Source organism: Melospiza melodia, chromosome 3 (genome assembly GCF_035770615.1).
Source record: "Melospiza melodia melodia isolate bMelMel2 chromosome 3, bMelMel2.pri, whole genome shotgun sequence".
Taxonomy (NCBI): Eukaryota; Metazoa; Chordata; class Aves; order Passeriformes; family Passerellidae; genus Melospiza; species Melospiza melodia.
This window is the reverse complement of record NC_086196.1, coordinates 121318358-121339557: the sequence shown is the minus strand read 5'-3', so window position 1 is coordinate 121339557 and position 21200 is coordinate 121318358. Positions and strand designations below refer to the sequence as shown.

General features: G+C 39.5%; 1 protein-coding gene across 3 annotated transcripts; it reads right to left on the bottom strand.

The window, feature by feature from the left end:
* Nucleotides 1–380: 380 nt before the first annotated feature.
* ASRGL1 (asparaginase and isoaspartyl peptidase 1) lies at nucleotides 381–20825 on the bottom strand. 3 transcript variants are annotated; one of them, XM_063152956.1, is made up of 7 exons: nucleotides 20727–20825; nucleotides 19455–19723; nucleotides 15610–15752; nucleotides 10381–10535; nucleotides 6029–6147; nucleotides 4105–4215; nucleotides 381–1450 (listed from the first exon to the last, which is right to left on the bottom strand). In XM_063152956.1, the coding sequence occupies exons 2-7, from the start codon at nucleotides 19639–19641 to the stop codon at nucleotides 1215–1217; spliced, it is 951 nt and encodes a 316-aa protein (XP_063009026.1). In that variant the 5' UTR covers nucleotides 19642–19723; nucleotides 20727–20825; the 3' UTR covers nucleotides 381–1214. The 3 variants fall into 3 exon arrangements, with proteins under 3 accessions (XP_063009026.1, XP_063009028.1, XP_063009027.1); XM_063152958.1 differs by lacking the exon at nucleotides 20727–20825 and adding an exon at nucleotides 20615–20690; XM_063152957.1 differs by lacking the exon at nucleotides 20727–20825 and adding an exon at nucleotides 19805–19932.
* Nucleotides 20826–21200: the final 375 nt, after the last annotated feature.

Sequence of the window (21200 nt, the reverse complement as noted above, 5' to 3'; positions counted from 1 at the left end):
AGCAAGTGTAGACAGTCTTGGCAACCCCACTATTCTGTATGTGCCAACTCAGTAATACAGCTTATTGTAGTTGGGACCCAGGAAGGAGTGGTTTCAAACCACAATTTAAGATTTTTGTTACTGTTATTTGGGCTATCTTGTGAAGGGAACATTCCACAGAATGATGGCTTGTAAGAGAAAATCTAGTCACCAGCTGAAATGCATAAAATAATTACAGTTCTTAACACAAAAAAACCATAGTTGAGAGTCAGAAAATAAAAAAGGAATTTTTCTTTTAAAAACACAAAATCTTAATGAAGAAAATGTAGAAGTAACAGAGTATCAATTTTTTTTTAAAAAAGAAAATCTCTGCAGACAATGTTTCAGACTTCACACGAGAAGCTTGTTAACAGGCAGTTTTATTTATTTTAGTACAACTTGCTTTGATCACTTACTTTCAGATAATTATTTTTCCAGTTAATCAGCATCTCTGTCTCATGTTTTGACCTAAAAGGTGCCTATCACCTTTGCATTTGAGTAGAAAAGATTGCTGTTATTTTTATTAAAAGCACAACCTTCTCTATTACTACCCCAGATACCAAGTCCATAGCATCTTTCCTGTTAACTATCCACATACAGTTTGAAACATTCTAGCCTACTTGGTTGTGATGTCAATGAATGGAATTAGAGCTCCTTAGCATCACCTTTCCCTTCTCTGGAGAAAGTTACTTTCTTTACTTCATTATATCCTGTGACAAGTTACCTCAAGCCTGTGGGAACAATTTTAATCTCAACTCTTCACTGCTCTTTGGTGGTATTTCACTGACCATTAGCAAGCTGGTACCATGACACGGCTGCTCAAAAGACTCTGGATTTTCAAAATTCAGCTTTTAATTAATAGGTATTTTTCTCTCAAATTATCCTGGTAGGAGTCTCTGAGAATGGATGTGGAAAGGAGTTTCTCTAATACTGAAACTCAGGCTCCCTTTAATGTAAGATTAAGGCACGCTAACCAAGGAACCTACAGACCATTTCCTTTCTTATCTAAAAAAGGAGTATCTGATTTCACAAAGGTATTAAAAGACTACATATACACATGTCCACCATAGAATAATGTCCAGATTTTGTTTTGACTGTAAATGTGGTAATGCCTGTGAACCAAAAGATCTTTCAGAAAGACAAAATCAACTGTCATAGTCCTCCAGCAAAAACTGGAGATCTTCATTTCTTCGCTCTTAGAATCCCTCTCTTTCAGATGCAAGAGCTTCATCAACAGACTTTATATGCTTCTCCCCAGCATAAATGCCATAATGCAGGTTGTCATCCTTTACAGTAGCCCAGGACATTTGCTTGGTGGAGAACCTTGCTGCCCACTCTCCTGCCTTGCTGACAACAATGACACCCCCCAAACCCCCAACTCGTGTCTTCATGTAGTCTAACGCAGTGTCCGCTGCAACCTCTGGTGACATTCCTGAAAAGAAAAACAAAATCACTTCATAGGACTTGTCCTGACAGTTTTTAAATTTTCTTAAAATTTCACCCCTCCCCATGGATCCAGTCAAATCTAACTTCTCTTTCAACTAAATTGGCAAGAAATTTCCATTCTAACAAAGGAAGCATTTTTGGAAAGGCTCTGGACAGCTGTGAAGAGCTGCTATGGTGTGGTATTGCCCCAAGTATTTATTTACATAGCTTCTGATTTTGATTCAGTTCAGAATTAGTTTGTTTCAGAATTTATTCATTTGTTTAATAAAAACTAACTCACAAACTTTATGTTCAAGACGCACCACTTCTTATGCCATCATTTGACTAGGAAAAAAAGTCAATCTGCAAGGTTTTCATCAAAGGTTATGACAAGTTAGATCTAAAGCATTTACAATTTGAAAAAACACACATCCAAAGAGTCAAAAAGTTCAGTCATCATCTCTGTTCTAGTTCCACTGGCTGCAACAGAGCTCAAGGCATGTACTACACATTGTCATAATTTATCAAAAGCAGACATCAGCATGACTCTTCCTGAAACTTCTGAAACCACCAGGCAAAATGAGGTCTGACATCAGACAAAGGACCAGCAATGCAACTTTAGCTTTTCTCTACTTGATTTGTATTAACAGGAGTATTTTCTGAATAAATGAAATTTAATAGGAACATCATACACACAGGCCTGTAATAGCTGCAAAATATTTGTTCACTACAAGTTTAAATATGCATTCAGGAATGCAGTTGGCTTGGCCTAATTACCCTAAAATACAGACCCTCAGTAATGTTACACAGCCTAGGTTATAGAACAAAACCTGACCTCTATGCCTTCCCTGCAAATTTTGAGTTAAAACCAAATAAAACCAGCAGAGTCAGAATTATTCCCAGCACTGGTGACTGACAGGATAAAGCTCCTTACTCTGACGCACGGGTGACACTGTGACTATTCAAGTCAGTGGCACGGTCTTCAAAGGGTCAGTATTTCACTGTTTGATTTTTCACCAAGACAACAGCTGCCACCATAAGACTGAAATTCCAACAGCTGTTAAGACTGCCAAAGCAATTCACTCCTGAAATACAGAAGTAAATTTTGCAGCATTTGTCCAAAAGAGAATATTTAGTATGCGAATTACCAATTAGCTGAACAGAATTTTGAGGGCTCTGCAGTTGTTCTTACACATGCAACTTCAGCTCACTTATCAAGGACTCAAAAAGCCACACCAACTTAAGGGTTTGTTTTCAGTGCCTTCATGGAAATATGTTGGGAGGAGGGGCTGGGGGGAATCTAATTGCTGACGTGTTTGCCTGGCAGCTGAGTTATACTTCTGGGCAGGATGAATGAAGGTAAAGCAAGCATGGACAGGGTGAACAAGTGCAAACAAACTAGACATGAATACATGTGGGTTAATTTTCTTTTTTTCCAATAAACTTTTTAATTTGAGCCTCATTTGCCTTTCAAATTGATTAATCACAAGCCAGATAACTGCTATCAATGCATAAGTCTTGCAATGCAGTTAACTTTAAGCCAGAGAAGAAACTGGTTTATACAGTTTAGACAAGAGCTTAGAAAGCTGTTTACAAATTGAATACTTAGAGACTTAATTTAGAGAGCAAAGGGAGAGCATAACATGTTAAGAGCTTTGGGAAATAATCTGTAGGTTGTATTTTATGCTGAAACTGTCATGTCAGCTATGAGATTTAGAGGAATGCACCCATTATATGCAAACAGCCCTATAAAGCACAACAAAAATATTCACAGCTGTTACTTGTCTCTCTTCTTACTGCTTCTCCAATGAAAATGTAAATTAGTGTTTTCCAACTATTTCCACTTTGGTAGATCTCAAAGCAAGTTACACTGTACTGCTCCAAAATTATTTTATTTCTAAAAATAATGGTGATATCTATATTAATGATTCTTTAACTGCATGCAACACAAGTGTGTTGTCTGGCTATGTTTACGGGCTGTAACATAATCAAGGGTTTAGATGACAGACTAAGTCATGAAGGTAAAGCTACAAAGGGTCATCCCACAGTCAGATTGTATTACAGTCACATAAGACATACTGTGTCAGCTGTTTACCACATACCCACCAGTATGTTTAGTACATTTTCCAAAACAAAATGTAAATTGAAATCATGGTTAAAAAGTCCTAAAATAATTTCTGTTGCTGTAATCAGAGTTGTTATAATAATGACCTTTACAGTTTATTAGAAAGACAATACACTATACTTTCTATTTTAGCTCTAGTTAACTGTTTCTAGCCCTCCCTAACTGCTCCCTTAAATGTATCTTACTTTTACTTGTTTTCTTTTTCTTGTTCACAGAATTTTAGTTTATAATTGGGGAAAAATTATTAAAGAGAACTTCTGTTAAAGTATACAGTAATGTCTTTCAGTGTACACTGATCTAAAGCATGATTCAGTATCAGGCAGCAGAGATAATTCTGTTTACTTCAGCTATTTTAGCTTTATTAATAATTCAATACTTTGTTTTGTTTCTAAAGTTTTTGTTTTAACCCATCCACACACCCCTTAGAGCAACTCTCCTGACAGCTGTTTTAGGATGATAGTATATACACTGAAATCTGTGATTAGGCAATGCTTCCTATCCTCCTTACTTCAGATTACAGCAAGTTTGGAATATACCTTGCTCCATGTGATAGAGAATCAGTCGGGCTAAGACCACTTTCATAATGCTCTCCCCATGTCCTGTGGTTGAAGTGGCACCAGAATGGTTGTCAGCATAACCTCCACTTCCTTTTCAAAGGGAAAAAAAAAAGAAGGCAATATTCTGTAATATGATTTAAAAGCCCTGCATTGTTTAAAATAGGTACCAAACATTTCTTTCTTTAGGTCCATTAGCTCCATGTATTTCTGAAAGCAAAGTGTCAGAAAAGCTTCCTTCTCATTTATGCCACAATATGAAAAGTAAAATATATGGAAGAGATGAACAACAGTTGAAGCAAGTCAGTTGCCAAGTTGAGAGAGAAGACTAGTGATCTGTTTGTGTACAAGAGGCGGAAGCAGGCCAACACTCCACAGGAATGGGCAAAAATATTTTCCAGGACAGCAAGGGGGGGTATACTGAAGATCAGCAAGATAGGGACAGGATGCAGAATGCCAGGTCACATCAATTGAGAAGATATGAAGGAAGATCTAGTGAGGACATTTGTGAGCTGACCAGTTTGAGAGGAACTTACCCTCCACAGCATATAAGAGATTTGAAGAGCATGGGCTCTAGTAAAATTTCAAAGCACCCCTGAAGAATCTTCAAAGTCGTGACCACAAGCAGAGTGTTTCTTCTGTTGAACTCCCCTTCCCTCCCTTTTTTTTTTCTCCCATCCTTGTTTTGCTGGCCCATTCCACACCCTGTTCTCTACCAAGCTTTTGCTTGCTCAATACCCATATTTCTAGCACATCTCCTAAGAAAAATATTTCCCAGGAGCTAGAAACATACCACAGCATTATAAACAAGGTACTGGGGGAGGGGAAAGAGGCCTTAGAAGAGCAATGAAAGTTTCTTCCTTTCTGTGCTTTCTTGATCAGACCCTTTTAATGGACTCTGAGTAACATGTGGAAAAACACTGCCATATTAAGTCAATGCTGCCTTACCAAAGCCTCTGATGTTTAAAAGCACAGCTGACATTTCTGTATCAAATCCTGAAGATGCCTGGCAAGATCAAAAGTTGCAATATGCTCACAAGTGCCCAGTTTCACTTCTCCTTCACAAACCTACATCCACAACTATAACAACCCTGAACATAATCTACACAGGAGAAGGGTATTTGCAGTTAGAAGGCTGCAGCCAGACACAAAACTGAAAACCATAGTCAAAATCCAGAGGATACCAAAATGTCAGTAACTTTGTATGCAAAAGAAAGACAGCTTTATAATAATCATATACTGCCAACAGCAATGCTATTTGAGTTTGGAACATGTTTTACTAAAAATAATTGTTTTCCAAATGCCAGCTGTATGGTAGAACCCTGAAGCAATCAATTGGCAAGTCTGCAGAAAGGATTTCAAGTGTCTCTTTATACTTGGATAAGAAATCTCTTAAAATATTTCCTTTATTCCACACCACATCTATTGGATTCTGAGACAGTCTTATCAGGGCTCTCTTAAGAACAGGAATTTACTCAAATTTGCGAGTCACTTTGTAATTCTTGCTCACTGATGCAACAAGTAGTAATTGCAATTACACCTACTTCCTTAAGCATTGAGGAAACAGCATGGTAATACGGAACAGGCTACAGTTTTTGACTTAGTGGAAAGCAGAGCCATAAAAAAGGAGAGCTTGATCAGAATCAACAGAAAGGAAACACAGGTGTTAGCATTGAAGAAACAACAGAAAAAACAAACTCCCATCCCCATTTTCCAATTCTTTCTTGCATATCTCCAAGCTGTAAGGAGCTTTAGCTTTGATAGATGTGAATGTTAGACCTCCATTTCAGATGGACTAGTATTTATGTTTTGTTTCACTAATGAAAAGGAGAATTGCAATACTTTTTTTTTCTTTCTTTAAATGAGATGCCCCAAAAAGTGAAAGGCAAGATCCTACACCCCATACCTATGCATGCTGTGTCACCAACACGGCCAATCATTTTATTAGAGAGTCCTCCTGTGGATGTTGCACAAGCTACATTGCCTTCACTGTCTATAGCAACAGCACCGACTGTTCCCAGGTCTCTGCCAAGAAAAACAGTTCATAAAATCAGACAGAATTAAAGCATACCTGCCAAAGCACGTTGCCTTTATTTCCCAGGTACCTTTAAAGAAGATTTCTACAACAGAATTACTACTCATAATGAAGCTATTTTTGCCATGCTTTTCATTACAAAAATAACAAGAAACATGCAATAATTCTCACAAGCTTTGTATTTAATAGAGTAGAAAACTCTTTTTTTTTTTTTAAATCTTCCCCCATGACTTGTTTACTTTCATGGCATGGAAACTTGGGGAGGAAAAAAACCCGCAAAACAAAAGCACACAAGGCAGAAATACTTCTAGTCATTATAGTTCTGGAGTAGTTTTTTGGCTGACACACAAACTGACACACAACTTTCCCCTAAATGGCAACTTGAAGATGCAACAATTGGCTCCACTGTTTCAACAGGAGGTTAACCGGAATTATTAATGACAATGCACGTAAATGAGTGAATAGAGAAAAGGACAGTAATGTTATGCATGCACTGAATCATTTCCTTCCTGTTCCTCCTCTTCCCTTTTCCTTACTCCCCTTAATGTTTGAATGCTATAAAAAAAAAAAGAAAAAGCTTATTTATTTTCCTTTCAACTAGTATTGCTCACAATGCATCATTAAGACATACTTTAGTCTTTGTACTCTGCAGCTACATAATCTTGAGGTTTAAATCACTTGGCCAGTAGACTCTGCTGAAACTGCACATTGGTTTAAAAATCTTCAGGCACTGAAGAAAACACAAGTCTCAACTATATCTTTATTTCTTCAACACAGAAAAGACATATACAATAGTCTGCTAAAAATAGACACGTGTAGTTGTGTTTGGAAAAAAAAAAGCCTGTGGTGACTTATTGTAACAGTTGCTGCACTGAGAAGTGAGACGTGACTGAGAAGCAACAGTTTAAATACCCATGTATTCCAGTCTTAGCAATTCTCCTAGGAACATAAACCAGTATGTGACTAGAAGTACACCAAACCCCAAAAATTATCTAAATTCCTCCACACAGGAAAATAATTTGTAACAATCCTTCAAGGAGCTACCCAACAGGCAACTGGAAAAGGAATACCTTTCGAATTTGCCTGGGCACTGGTGAGGGTTTCTCTACAGCTGTGCAAAACCTGAGCTAATTAAGTCAGACAAAGTCTTTGTGTACCTTGAAACCCACAGCCAGTTTCTCAGAGACCCAACTTCCTGTTCCCTCCTGCTTATGTAAAATATCATACTGTCAGTCCCTACACTTCATTCACAGCAATTCCAAGTTGACTGATGAATCACAGGCCTTACAGGCTGCTCTGACATTTATGTAGAGACGGACCTCATCTCAAACTGATATGATGGTGCAGATGGGCTTCCCACCCATCCATCTGTTAGAAGTGAATTGCTGAAAAGAACATTAGTAAATTCAGTACTCCCTTGCACATTCATATAGCACCCTTCAACCAACTAAAGTTAGATCCTCCTGAGAAACTAAGAAAGATGTATCCAGAGGTATATTTTCTTAGATAAGTATTTACTTTAAGCAACTGTGAAAATAAAAGCACACAGATGACACAGGCAGTAATTACCTGTTTTGGCATGAGAGCACAACTGGCAATAAATAACAAAGTGAATGTGTCAAACACACCTCATCTGCAGGTGAGCAAATAGACAACTACACTTGATTTCTTACAGTCCCTTTTTTTACTGCTGTAGTGTAACGTTTCCTTTGATTATCTTCAGAACAAAGAAGATACAAATAATTTTTTTTGCACAGCTAGTTGACTCCAAAACATTAACAAAGACAAAACTGCTATCAAATTATAACAATCTCTCTATTTTTAGTTATTGACAGTAGCAAGAACCTCAGCAAGTACCTGTGGCGTACTGGAGGATGCTATTAGGGATTTTTACAATCAAGAATTATTCCTATATACTGCGATACAGAATGTATTATTTGGATTTGTTAATTTCCTTTTGTCTAAATCTTTCATGATCCAATACTCATGAAGTGACATGTATTTACACCATCCCTGTTTAACTAACGAGTTACCTGCTATTTTGTCTCTCAGCCCTGCATCAGAGTGGGGTTTTTCTGTTTATTGTTTTTAGGGTCCTTGTTAGTTAATACCCCCTCAAGTTACTCTGGCAGTGTGATTCACAGTGGGGCTAGGAGCCCACCTTACAGCCAGACTCAACACCCTTTCTGTGGGATTCTCAGGCAAACTCCAGTAATTCTTAACAAGGGTATTGCTCGAGTCTTTGCAGTGTGCAGATAAATCAAATCACACCTTCTTCTCGGCAAAAGGTGTGCAAGGTGGAGTGTTCCACACACAGTGGAATCCTAAGCTTTCAGCACAAATCAATGCAAGCTTCTAACCACCAGAGGAGAAAGGTATCTCTTATGGAGACACCAGACTTTACCTGCAAAGCCTATGAAACCACAGGGTTTCCAACACTGTGAGGATCAAGGGACTGGAAGTGAAATATACACCAACCTTCAAATTCCCAGTATGATCTGGTATTATGTTGCCTCTGACTAATACTACTTCACCTTCTGTCTGTTCGCCTCAGGCAAGTTTCTGCATAATCACTGTGGACATAACAGGGAAAAAGAACATTCCACATGTGATACAGAATGAAATGGGTTTGCATTAAAAAAGACCTGTTTTCAACTTTGTGAATTTGTGCTGATGTTTTGGTTTTCAGAAAAAGAACAGCATGGCCATGACAAGAAAAAGTCTTCAGCCTTTCAGAAATACATAAGTTTTTTACTATCAGATATCCCAGAAGAAGTCCATGCTGGAACTGAAGATGCCTAACACTGTTTTCAGGAAAAAAAACCCCAAAAAACAAAAAAACCCCCAAACAAACAAAAACCCAAACAAAAACAAAGGTAAAAATGAAGCAGTTATGAGGAATGAATGAAGACTTAAAAGCCATGCTATTCCAACTGCTATGTTCAAGAGAACAAGAGACAGTAGTGGTTACACCATCCTCAAAATTCTTCACAATCAATGACAATAGCACACAGTCCTTGGACAAACCATGGATCAAAAGAAAACTTCTGTTAGATACAAAACAAACTATGACCAAGACCTTATGGTCAAGGAACAACATCATTTTGTTTACAAGACCATATTCATGCTTGTCTTATTACTTTGTTTTCCCTTCCAGCAATTTACTGAAAGCAACATACAGGTTGTAATTTATAATTTTATGGATTTTAATTAACATGCTCACAGAAGAAATTTCCTCCTTCAAATCTACAAATTCAGCTCTGCTCCTGCCATTACTCCTGTTTCACAAAACAGATGAACAGCACATAATACAGCATTTATGTAATGTAATACAGTATTTTCCTGCACCACAACCATGGATGTACAAATGCAAGCTCAAAACAATTAAGTGACTGTGCCTACCTCAAAGGCACAGAAATCATTCTTGACCTGATGTTTTTAATTCCTTTACTGTCCCCCTCACCTTCCCCTCTACTTCATGAGACTGGCTTGTTTTCCAAATGACATTCATTTTGCTGTTGGGCATCCAGCAGCATCTCTCTTCCCTAAATGACCACTAAACTTGGTCATTTTTTTATTCCTTTTTATAACCAACAGCCACAATTACCACTCAGAAGGAATTGCTGGTCAAACTCTGATGTTGTTTAACTATCTAATACAATTTCAAAACAAATCTGATCATCTACTTAATACTTAACCAACATCGCCTTGATTAGGTTTTTGGGGCTTTTTTATTAACTTGTTTTAGGTATGTGCACTGATTTTTTAAAACCTGTTCCTCCACAGAAAAAGCTATACAAAATAATATCTGCTGCTTGTTAAAGCTACTCTGTGCACTTCTGTAACTGATGATTTTAAGAGCAGTAACAAGTTCTAACTTTGCTCTCCAATAAAGCCACAGAACCTATGCTATTGTCCAAGTGACCAATAATCTTCTTAAGCAACAACAAGTTTCATCAAGTTTGTTCCAGTCATTTAAGTTTAAGCAAATTCATTGAAAGCTTGATTTTCTACTGCTTTCAAGAAAGACACACTGTAAAGACTGTATCAAGTCACATAACATTTGGAATACAGGCCTTTGAGGTTTGTGTTTATTTGTTTGGGGTTTTGTTTTTCTTGGTCGCTTTGTTCGTTCAGGGGTTTTTGGTTTCTTTTGAGTTTTTTGTAACCAGATAGCCCAAAGTAAATTACCCAAATTTGAAAATAAAATATATTTAACCTACTTCTGAAACTCTTCGGGGTTGGAATCTGGCTCAAGGTTCTTCTTCCATCTCTCCCGGGATCTCTCAGTTATGAGTTTCTCCCCTGGAATTTCAGGAATACCCATGGCCTGAGCAAACAGGTGTGCACCATGGTCAGTCAGCAGCATGTGCTTTGTCTGCAGAAAGACAAGAAATTCATTGACAATTCTTATTTTTTTCTTGTACTTAGCAGCTTTGTATAACAGCTATCTTTAAAAGTATCCACAAAATGAATATTACAAATTTTATTTTAAAAATTTCTGAACTGCTGTCCATATCCCCTTCCACTATAGCTGAAGAAGCTTTCAGTTCTCCAGACCACAAAGTTTAACCATCAATAGAAAAGAATTGGACTTATCTATTTAACATGTACTATAATGGGAGAGGGAAAATTGCTAAATTTGTTCTTTAGCTAATTTGTAGGCAACTGTTTTGTAATGTTTCAAATGAATCACCAAATTACTACATAGCTAACCGTTTTGTCCAGTTCACTAAGAGATTTAGAAGACTTTTATTCAAAAGAATGCTAAATAAATTCCTGTTTAATGGCATTACACCTAGTAAAAGAACTTACAAATGTAAATAGCATACAACTAAAATGTTCCTTAAATTTCATTTTAAATATTTCCTTCAACAGGCTGCTATTCTTATTAACTCGGTGGATCAAATTTAAGAACAGAATACTTTCTAATGGGTTTGACCAAGAAACATTTACTCTCTTCTAACAATACCTGAAAGTTCTATTTTGATTTCTATATTTACAAAGCACTCCAAACCAGATTTTAATTCAACAACCTTCGTTAATTCCATGCTTTAAAGTCTGTAGAGCTCGGTTAGTTTGTATTTTAGAGAAGTTTGCCAGATAAATTTGTTTAATTAATCCTTATACTTTAGTAGTAGCTCTGAGCACTGAAATCTGATTTTTTTTTTGTTGTTTTAATGTGACATTATTATTTTTGTCTTGTACTTAGCAGCTTTGTATAACAGCTATCTTTAGAAGTATCCACAAAATGAATATTACAAATTTTATTTTAAAAATTTCTAAACTTCTGTCCATATCCCCTTCCAATATAGCAGTTTCTTGCACAATTACATAGCTGTCAATTGCTCAACAGAACCTGGGAAGGTTTTAGAGCACAGAACATTTCAGAGCAGAGCACCTAACTTAGAGCCAGCCTTTCTGTCCCTGCAGCAGCAGAGCTCAGCAGAGCAGCTGAGGTGCAAACAGAGCCATGATGCTGGAGGCAGCAGCCCTGCAGAGCCTTGCCAAGCACCCACATGGCACACAGCCAGCTCTCAGCCAGAAGTAAGGACAGCAGAGGTGGGTATTTCTGTACCATGCTACATTCTGGAGGGCATTTACAGTCTCAAAGCTTCAGGTTAAGATGTTGCAGGCCATCACCTGCTGCTGATTCCTAAAGCAATGACCAGTAATCACTACCATGACCAACACATAGCATTGCATTGTTTTAAGGGATTCCAGACAAACCTCTTCCCAAGTCAGAGACACTGATCTCTACTTAAGCCTATTAGAGCCTCTGCATTAAGCCCTTTGGACAGGGACAGAGGACAACACTTTAGAAACATTTCTGATGTTGCAGCCCCGACATCAAACATTTTTGAAAATCGACATGTCTTTTAACTAATCTTAAATTCAGGAGAGCATTGCTTTAGGGAATACTAAGGGTGACAAGAAGTCCCCTGTCTATGTGAAAGCAGACATTGGGCTTGCATGCTGAGTGCAGTCACCATATTACCAGGCAATGTAAGACCAACCTATTGCTGACAAACCTAATGAGCAGTGTTCTTCGACTTGAAAGCCAACTTCTTTGTGCAATACTGCCCCCCTCTGCCACTACCACTAACCCACGAGAAGCACACAATACGACATTCAAAATAGGTTTGGTTTTTATTTGTGGGTGTGGGTTGGGGTTTTTTTGTTGTTTGGTGGGTTTTTGTAGGAAATTTGAAATTTGCTTTAGCCTTGAGCTGTACCAGAAGGCTGTGTCCTCCATCCCTTGCCTTCTTCAGCAACTAAGACTATAGCATCCTTTAAATAAGTCTTAAAAATATGAAGTTTTATTATAAAAAATGGAAGTTATTTCTAAAAACTTTTTCATAGGATTCCATCCCTCTCATATGCAAATTTGCATAATATATGCACCTTCCTAGGGTACACAAGCAAGAAATACTTGCATATTGATAAATAAACTTCTACGATAGGACTTTGGGTTTCCTTTTTTCCTTCTTTTTCAGTCCTCACTGAAAAGAAGATGTCTTAAGGTGATTTTTATCACTCTCTTCAACAGATGTTGTCAATCAAAAGAACTAGTAGAACACCGTCAAATAATGCAAAAGCACATTTTTCTGTCTCATTCTTCTAGTTTCATTAATATGTTTGCTTATGTAAATGTCTTCTAGAAAAAGTATGCACTTGATATTAAGTAATCTAAAAGGACAAGAAAAGGGTTCAAGAAATCTTACAAATAAGCAACAAAAGTTGAAACTTTTAGCTAATTTCACTGGAAATGGGGAAAATACCCCAAATTTCTGCTGGGCCTTAAGTTCAGACCAACAAAGTTCTTCATTTAACAATTCTGGAAGCACAGAAAAAAACCTGGCCCTTTGCCTCAAGAAGTCTGTGTTCTAAGCTGAATTGTCTTTTGCCTAATGTAAAGTCCTGCACAATAACAGTAGGGGAAAATGTACACAGCTTAATACACCAATGAATTAGTGCTCTAATTTTCATGAGAAGCCCACCTAATGAAGTTTTGGAGCTGAGAATGATTACATGCCCCAAATTAAAAAAAAAAATCAATGTATCATTCTATTTATGTTCAATACAAACAGGAATAATCTAACAGAAATTGAAGTGCTTTTACAAGAATGTGTTACATTAGTAAATGCACTAAAAGTCTTCCACCTCTAGAAGCTCCTGTGACCAACAGTACAGTAAATAATGAATGGCAATTATTCTGCTGTTCTCCTTTTTTCTACCTCATGAATTTGTACAAGTTTGAGCCCAGTGGGAAAGTGACAGCCAAAAAGGACAATGTTGCAACCACAGCCTCGAGGAGCTACTCTGGCCACCAGATGGAGCCCACACTGTTCCAGAATAGGATGGAAATACAATTACAAGCAGACGAGCAGGATGGTTTTGGTTGGTTTGTTTGTTTTCAGGAGCCGCATGTTTCAAAATTCTTTATGGTACTGAGGCACTCAGAATCCACTGGGAATTATGCACACAGACTTCAGACCCCAGGAAAACTACCCTTATTACCCCCAAGTCTCACAGTTAAAAATGCTTTTTAATCAAGCACAGTACAACAAAACACACTATGAAATGTACTGTGAAATACCCTGGGTTGGTGTCCCAAAATTCCTGTCCAAGATGAACAGAGGGGCAACAATGAGCAGAAGAGCAACATCAGTTGGTATTCCCATGTATGGGAGATGGAGAAGCAGAGAAACTCATCTCAGGATACATCAAGCAATTTAGGCCAACATTTACATTTGGAATTTATCATCATGCACAGAGATTTTTTTGCATCTTGGCAAAGATAACGCCTGTACCACAAAATGTCATGGTGTCAGGGCTGCACCATTATATTGGTCCTGTACAGTGGAATTGTATGATTTCATTTCAAATTTAGCCTCAACACTTTTGAACACCAGAAGCACAATGCAATGACAAGGAAGACTTTGTAATAGACAAGACAGAGGAGAGGGCTTTCTCTTTGTTGGTTTGGGGTTTTCTGTTTTATTTTTAAAACACACATTGCAAAGTTATATTCTCAAAATTCAACACTGTCACTTTGAGCTTTTTCTTGTTGACTAAAATAGGATTTTTTTCATCGACAAGACAACAAAGAAATAAATCAGTGATTCTGGAATAAGAAGTAAACAAGAGGCATTAAAATAAGTTCTCTACAGAAGAAAATAAAATAAAATGCAACATTCACCTTAACATGCTAGAGACATCTCTCCCTCGACCCTTCATGGATATTCTCAAATTTTGTCTTGTGAAACTGTCTACCACCTATATTAATTTACTGATCTAGTTAATAACAAAAACATTCTGTATGAAGGAAAAAACCTTATTCATCACAAGTTTTAGCATTGCTTTCTAGTAGACATACATTTCACTGAAGTATTTATATTGAATATGCTAGTGAAATGTTCTGATCTTAAAAGCAGAACTATCTTTCAATTAAGGACACAAAAAAATCCTTTCTGCTTTGGAGGCCATTGAGGACAAGACAAATGTCAATCATCTTTACAGATCACCAAAACAGGTTTTGTTCCCTCAAAAGCAACTTTGAAAGCTTAAAGAAACATAAGTCTTCTTTATTAATAAGTGTTTTCATAAATATGAACCTTTCCAACAATGGGACAGTTGCACTAGGTAGAATGAAAATATAAACTCCAAAGACAGAACAAACTTTTTGATCATTGTCACAACCTTGTAATAGTAAAACAGGCACAGATATCACACAGATCAGTTGCACCATATCTGAAAAATAAGAGAAGTCTGCTGTAGCAAGTATTAGATGGACTTCCTAGTGGAGTAAGGTGGGATTGATCTTATATAGAAGGTCAAGTAATATTTTACTGCCATAATAAACTCGATTATCTTGGAAAAAACCTGTCAGCACCGCATAGGGCTAATTTATCTTCTACTGGTGGAAGATTACAACTGGACTGGTGCTACCACCTGATCAAGTCACAGTGGAGAAGGCTACCCAGAACAACAGAGGAGTGCATTACATAGCCAAATATGTAACTGGGTCATTTATTTCAGTTCCATGAACATTCATTTCCATGAACTCAGTTCCAACGTGAACAGTGTATTACCGAACTTTAATCTTGCAAGATCAAGCACAACACTCAGTGACAACATAAAAGCTCTTCAAAAAACAAGTGAAAACAACAAAAAACCCCTTGAATACCAGCAGTGGAACTACAGGAGACCAAAATGTATAGGTCAAGTTATGTTTTCTTAGAATGCTATTGTTTATAAATATTTCTCAAAACCCCTTAAGGTAAGTGCTTTATGATCATGACCATAGTGTTTCCAAACACTCCAATCCATTTTTCCCTTCCTTGCTGCTTTAAAGCACTACACAAACACCATCACTGAGGTGTATCAATATACTGGCTGAAGTTCAAAGGAAAAGAAAATGCTTCATACCAAGCAGATAATCAGCATACCTTTTCCATAACAAGTCGAGCAAGTTTTATTGGGTTTGCTATGCACTTAACTGCAGACACTGCTCCAGAGTCTAAATTTTTTCCATCCATGATAATGGCATCCATTTCTACTTCACCTTTTTCATTTAGAACAGATCCACAACCTAAAGACAAATAAAAAAAAAAGTAGGGAGCAAGAGAAAAAGAAGCAAGTCATTAAGAGCTAACCACCCAGGTGATTCAATTAAAAGCTCTCAGCAAGCAGCCTCTTTCCCACTTTGCTGACTTACCAAAAGTATCTCCCAAATACAAAAACTCCAGCAGAAACACTGCTGAGTACAACCACAAAATCCAGCCACTAACAGAAGTCTCACAGAGTACAACATCTATTTTAAAACTGAGTTTTACTTTTTCATAAGATTAAAAACACATTTCCAATCCCATCCAAATTATATATTTGGTATTAAAGTTAGATGGGCAAACCATCGTGAATAGAATTCTTTATTCCCCAGATCCCTTTTAAGTGTACTATTTTGCCTTTGCAGCTCTTCTAAAGGAGAATACAACACCACCCAAAGAAATAGTATAGTGTTTGATCCCATCAACAGATGAACATCACACAGCACTCCAAGAAAGTGCCAAAATTAACAGAGCAGAGTAAGTGTCCCCTCACTATTGTAGCAAAAGCTTGAAATCACAAGTTCTTCCATTACCAAATAAAAACAGTACATAAAGTAATTTTAGAAAATAAAAGTTAAGTTTAAGTAATAAAACATCAGGTAGTTATCTTCTTCTAAAATTATCAGTGCTATCACTAGCCCAATTGAAAATTAATGACATACAAAATGAGACAATGCAAATAGGGTGTTTTTTTAAATAATGCCAATAATTGCACCACAGAGGAATAAAAGGTTCTAAGTCATCAAGTGCACAAGCCTTGCTAATACAGATGGTGAAGACTAACCTGAAAAGTAAAAATCAAACCAAAACATGGCAGATGCACACAGTACCTCAGGTAAAAAGACCTGTGCACTATACATAACTAATGCAGTAGGGCTTTTGTACTTTCTGTTACACCAACATTAGAGCAGTCAGAAACTACTGTTAATAACTGACATAAAACTTTTATACCAAAGTACTTCAGACCAGAATATATGAAATTAAATCCTCTGTGACAAAAGGCAGCTAAATCCTGTAATCCTCCTCTTGTAATCTCAAAAGTGCCCCTGCCACATACAGACACACCCCCAAAAGTTTTTTACCTGTCTCCAGCTAATTCAATTATTCCACATTTAAGTCCTGCATCATTCACAATATGTTAACTTCTAGACTGATCTGTAAAGAGCTTACAGGTCAATTGCCTTGTGCCACCCACGTGAACATCACCCTTCCAGCTTTTCCTTATGCTGGTAAGGAATTGTTTTCTCAGATAAACCCTGCCATGCTCTTTTAACATCCTTTGACAGGGTAGGCTTTCTAACCCATGATCACAAAATTCACACTAGAACCAGGGTACCCCTTTCCCAACCATCAGTGACCAGAACCATGTTCCAGGGGAAACTCAACAAGGCCCCTTCATCACCACATTAAGAGTGCCCCATGTCTACTGGACAAATCTCACAGGATACACTTTACAATTTTTTAAAATTTGCTGAGCAGAAAACAATTGCAGGCAGTTTCTGTAATCAAAGGCAGCTTACTAAACAAGTCTCCTTTTAAAGATGGCAAAGAGAGACTGGTGGGTGCCTTCTAAGAACAATTCACCCCACTTGCCATAGACTCACAGAAAGGCCTGGGCTGGAAACAACCTTGAAGATCACCTGGTTCCAATCCCTTTCCACAGGCAGGGATGCCACCCACTACATCAGGTTGCTCAGGGCCTGATCCAACCTGGCCTTGAATGCTTGCAGGGATGGAGTATCCACAACTCCTCCAGCTTTGTGAGCTGTACAACCAACTTTTCTCATTTCACTAGTCACCATGAAAGTCTGTGCACCAGGGCAAAGGTAATTACTGAGCCTCAAGTGATTTCAGGTAGCCTGAAATCTTCCTTCTGTGGTTACAGGCTGCCTTTTCACCTGCCTTCCACAGCAACGGGTAAGGACTACCAGCCTCTGAGGCCATGGCACCCATGGGCAGCAGTGCTGAAAAAAGAAAACTTTTTGGCTTCTTATTAAGCAAAGGGTTGGGAAACAGAAAGAGACAGAAAACAGAAAATCTAGGAGGAAACAAATAATCAACATGTCTGACATCAGCCCAATCATAGCTGGGATACTGAGAGGAGTACTCCAACTCCCTCTAATTGTGGATAGACACATCTGTCCTCTCTCCTGGAAAGGCTGCATAGGAAAGAGTGTGCAAGGATCAATAGATCATGGAGTACTCATGCCAAGCTGGCTCATACTGCAAGCCAAAGAGATCACACAGAAATATAACCACACCACAAGTACAACTTGCTTACTTATTAGGTGCACAAGTCACTAAAATGGTAATTTTATACACCAGTATAGCTTCTGAGCCCTTGCACCAAGCCTACATCAAGATAACCCTACACAGCACGGCCACACCCTATCATGCAAAGAAAGGACACAACTTGATTGTTCTGCCCATTCTTTCCCATCTTCATCGTTGTCTCTCAGAAATGTCTGTTTGCCTAGAAAATATTACAGCAAAACTGATTTTATCCTTTTATCAAGATAAATACTACACACTGAGTCTTAAACAGCTACTCCAATCAGGGTCTTTCTCACATAGCTTTCAGCTCATTTTTGCAGATTCTGAGAGGAGCTGTACCTAATGAGCATTGACACAATTAGGTATCTCTGTAACAGACTACTTGCCACTACCTGAACAACAGGTGAAGGCTCAAGTCCAGTTAAGTAAAAGCTAAATGACAGCATGCCACCCTGATGCCAACTATTTAAAAGCACACACTGTACCTTCAAGTCCACTTCATAATTTCAGCATGAGTGCTCTAAAAATCAAAATGTTCAACTCCAGTCAATAACAAAACAATGAAAGTTTCATATTAAATAAAAACTGCTCAAGGTGAGATGAAACAAATGAACCTCTGCAAACTAACTGAGCACATAACTAATAGCTGTGTTACCTAAGATACTGAGCACCGACATTTCATTCCATGTTCTTTTCTGACACATCACGGCGGGAGTGGGGAAATATTTTTGCTGAAATTCATAAAAATAATTAATTCGAGGTCCTAAGAAGAGGAGAACGTATTTGATTACGACCACTAACATTAATTCACATTACTGATTAGGGAATTCAGTTACAAACCCTTACTATAGGAAGGTATAGTTTTACAACTCATACACCATAATTGGATTGCTTCTCTAGTATTATTTACAAAGTAACTAATTGCAAGCATTAATGAATAGAAAACCACCTAAAATCCCCAACACCAGTATTTCTGTGGAAATAGGTGAAGATCAAGCACTCAGGATTAAACAAAGCTGCAAGGTATATTCAAGAGCCTTAAAGAGAGACATTAACTTAACACATATTCTGTAAGAGTCCATGTCTTAAAACTGGATACACATAGCACAGTAACAGAAGATTTACAGAAATGTAAAACAGATTAAATGGCAGATACATAACACTGAAGGAATGGCAAAAGCATAACTCATCTTCCTAAGTGTACTATGAGAAACTACATTACATACCATGCTGAAAAAACACCTATTTTGTGACACTAGTCACAAAAAAACACCTATTTTACTCCACTGCAATGTACATAAATCAATACTAATGCAACAGTAATAATACAAGCTAGGATTTTCAGAAGCATCAGGGCAAAACACTTGAAATATAATATGATTCTAAGTCCACTTAATCCTTAGAAAAATTACCTGCATTAAAATGAGGATCATCTTCCATTGACCGTACTGCCTCCTCAACTGCATCTACAGCAGTGCCTCCCTTCTTCAGGAGAGCGTAACCTCGCAGCGCAGCTCTGACAACCCCAGCCCGGCATCCCTCCTCTCGCTCTCTGAAGATCCGGCCAGCTCCACCGTGCACCACGATGACCGGCTTCATCCTGCCGAGCTCCTCCTCTGGCTTTCAGCTGCGCACCCAGGTCAGTAGATGGGAAGGAGAACTCTTTCGCACGTGGTTCCTTCTACAAGGAGAGCGGCCGCAGGTTAGGTAACGCGTGTGGGTAGTTTGCTACAATTTTACTTCTGGGAAGCCAAGTACTCACATGGGGGAGCTCCTGCGGCCCCACGCAGCTTGGTGCAACTCTTGAGGCCAACCCTGCTCTGAGGAAGGGTCTGGGTCAAATGGCACAGCAAGGGCCCCTTTCAGGCTAAGTTACTCTGCAATCGGGTTGTTTAGTATGAATTCTGTCTGGTAATAATAAATTACATGGGGATAAGCATTTGAGTAACCCTTGAACCTGCCAACTGCTCTTTGTTTTAGATGGGTAGCCTGTTGTCAGAGTAGAGTAATATCACCAGCAATAAAGAAAGGCAACTGACCTGACCCGAGTTAAAGGCTTACCCAGCTCAACCACCTGGATCCCAGACCTCTGACCTCTTGCTATACTTTGAACTGCGAGCAGGAAAACAAGGTTTTCATTCACACCTGGCAGCCAACACCGTCTTGTTACTGCTTATGGCCTCGTGCGAGCAAAAGCCATTGTTGCTAGCTGCTATACATCTTTGGTGATGCAAATAACCGGTTTTGCTTCCAGAAAAAGGCAAAGAAGCAGCAGCAAACTCATCTCCCACTGTAATCTGGGGCACTTCCCAGAAAAAACACCCCTCGTGAAAAGTTTCTCGGGGACGGCTATTTTTGGAGGCAGCCTTTCATCTAACAAGCAAACCCCTGCGACAGAGCCTCCCGCACTCCTCCGGTCCCTCGCACTCCTGCTGCCACAGGCGAGGCCGGCCGAGACGGCAGCAGGCGGGGAGCAGAGGAAATCCCAGCCGGGGCTGCTGTGGGGCACATCTTCCCGTAAGCGAGGCCGTTCAGGTTTTTATTTCAGCCAGCAGCTACGCTCTTCCCTTACCCAGAACAGGCTACCCTCGGCCGTAGACCCAGCCCTGCCGCGCTCACGGCGGGCCCGCGCCGCTCTCCCGCCCGCCCCCGGCGTTCCCGCGGAGTGCAGCGTCCGACCGCACCTGGAGCGCCCCGTCCTAGCAGAGACTCGCGGCCGCCCTGGGCGCGCTCCCGTGCGGGTGCCCGCGGCGGTGCGGGCGGGCGCAGGCCCAGGGACCTTCCGCCGCAGCTGCCCGTAACAGACATGGCGCCCGCGGCCTGCCCGCACCGAACATGGCGGCTGGTGCCGTCGCACCCCGCGGTCTCCGCCCCGCACCGGCAGGGGCCGGGCCGCTGCCGCTGGCCCTGAGGTGGGCCCGGCCCGGCCCGCCCCTGGGCTGTCGACTGCGGGTGGCGCCGCGCCGCGCTCATCCCGGCGTGGTTCCCCCTCAGCCGGCGGTGGTGCTGCCGCCGCCCTGTGCACGGCCGCAGCCGCGCTGTCACACCAGCTCGCCGCCTGCCACCGCTTGATTTCCCCTCGAGTTAAATTAGAAAAATGGCACCTCTCCCCAAACCCGATCCTCAGCAGCACTTCCCGCGTGCCCGCCCTTCCCTCT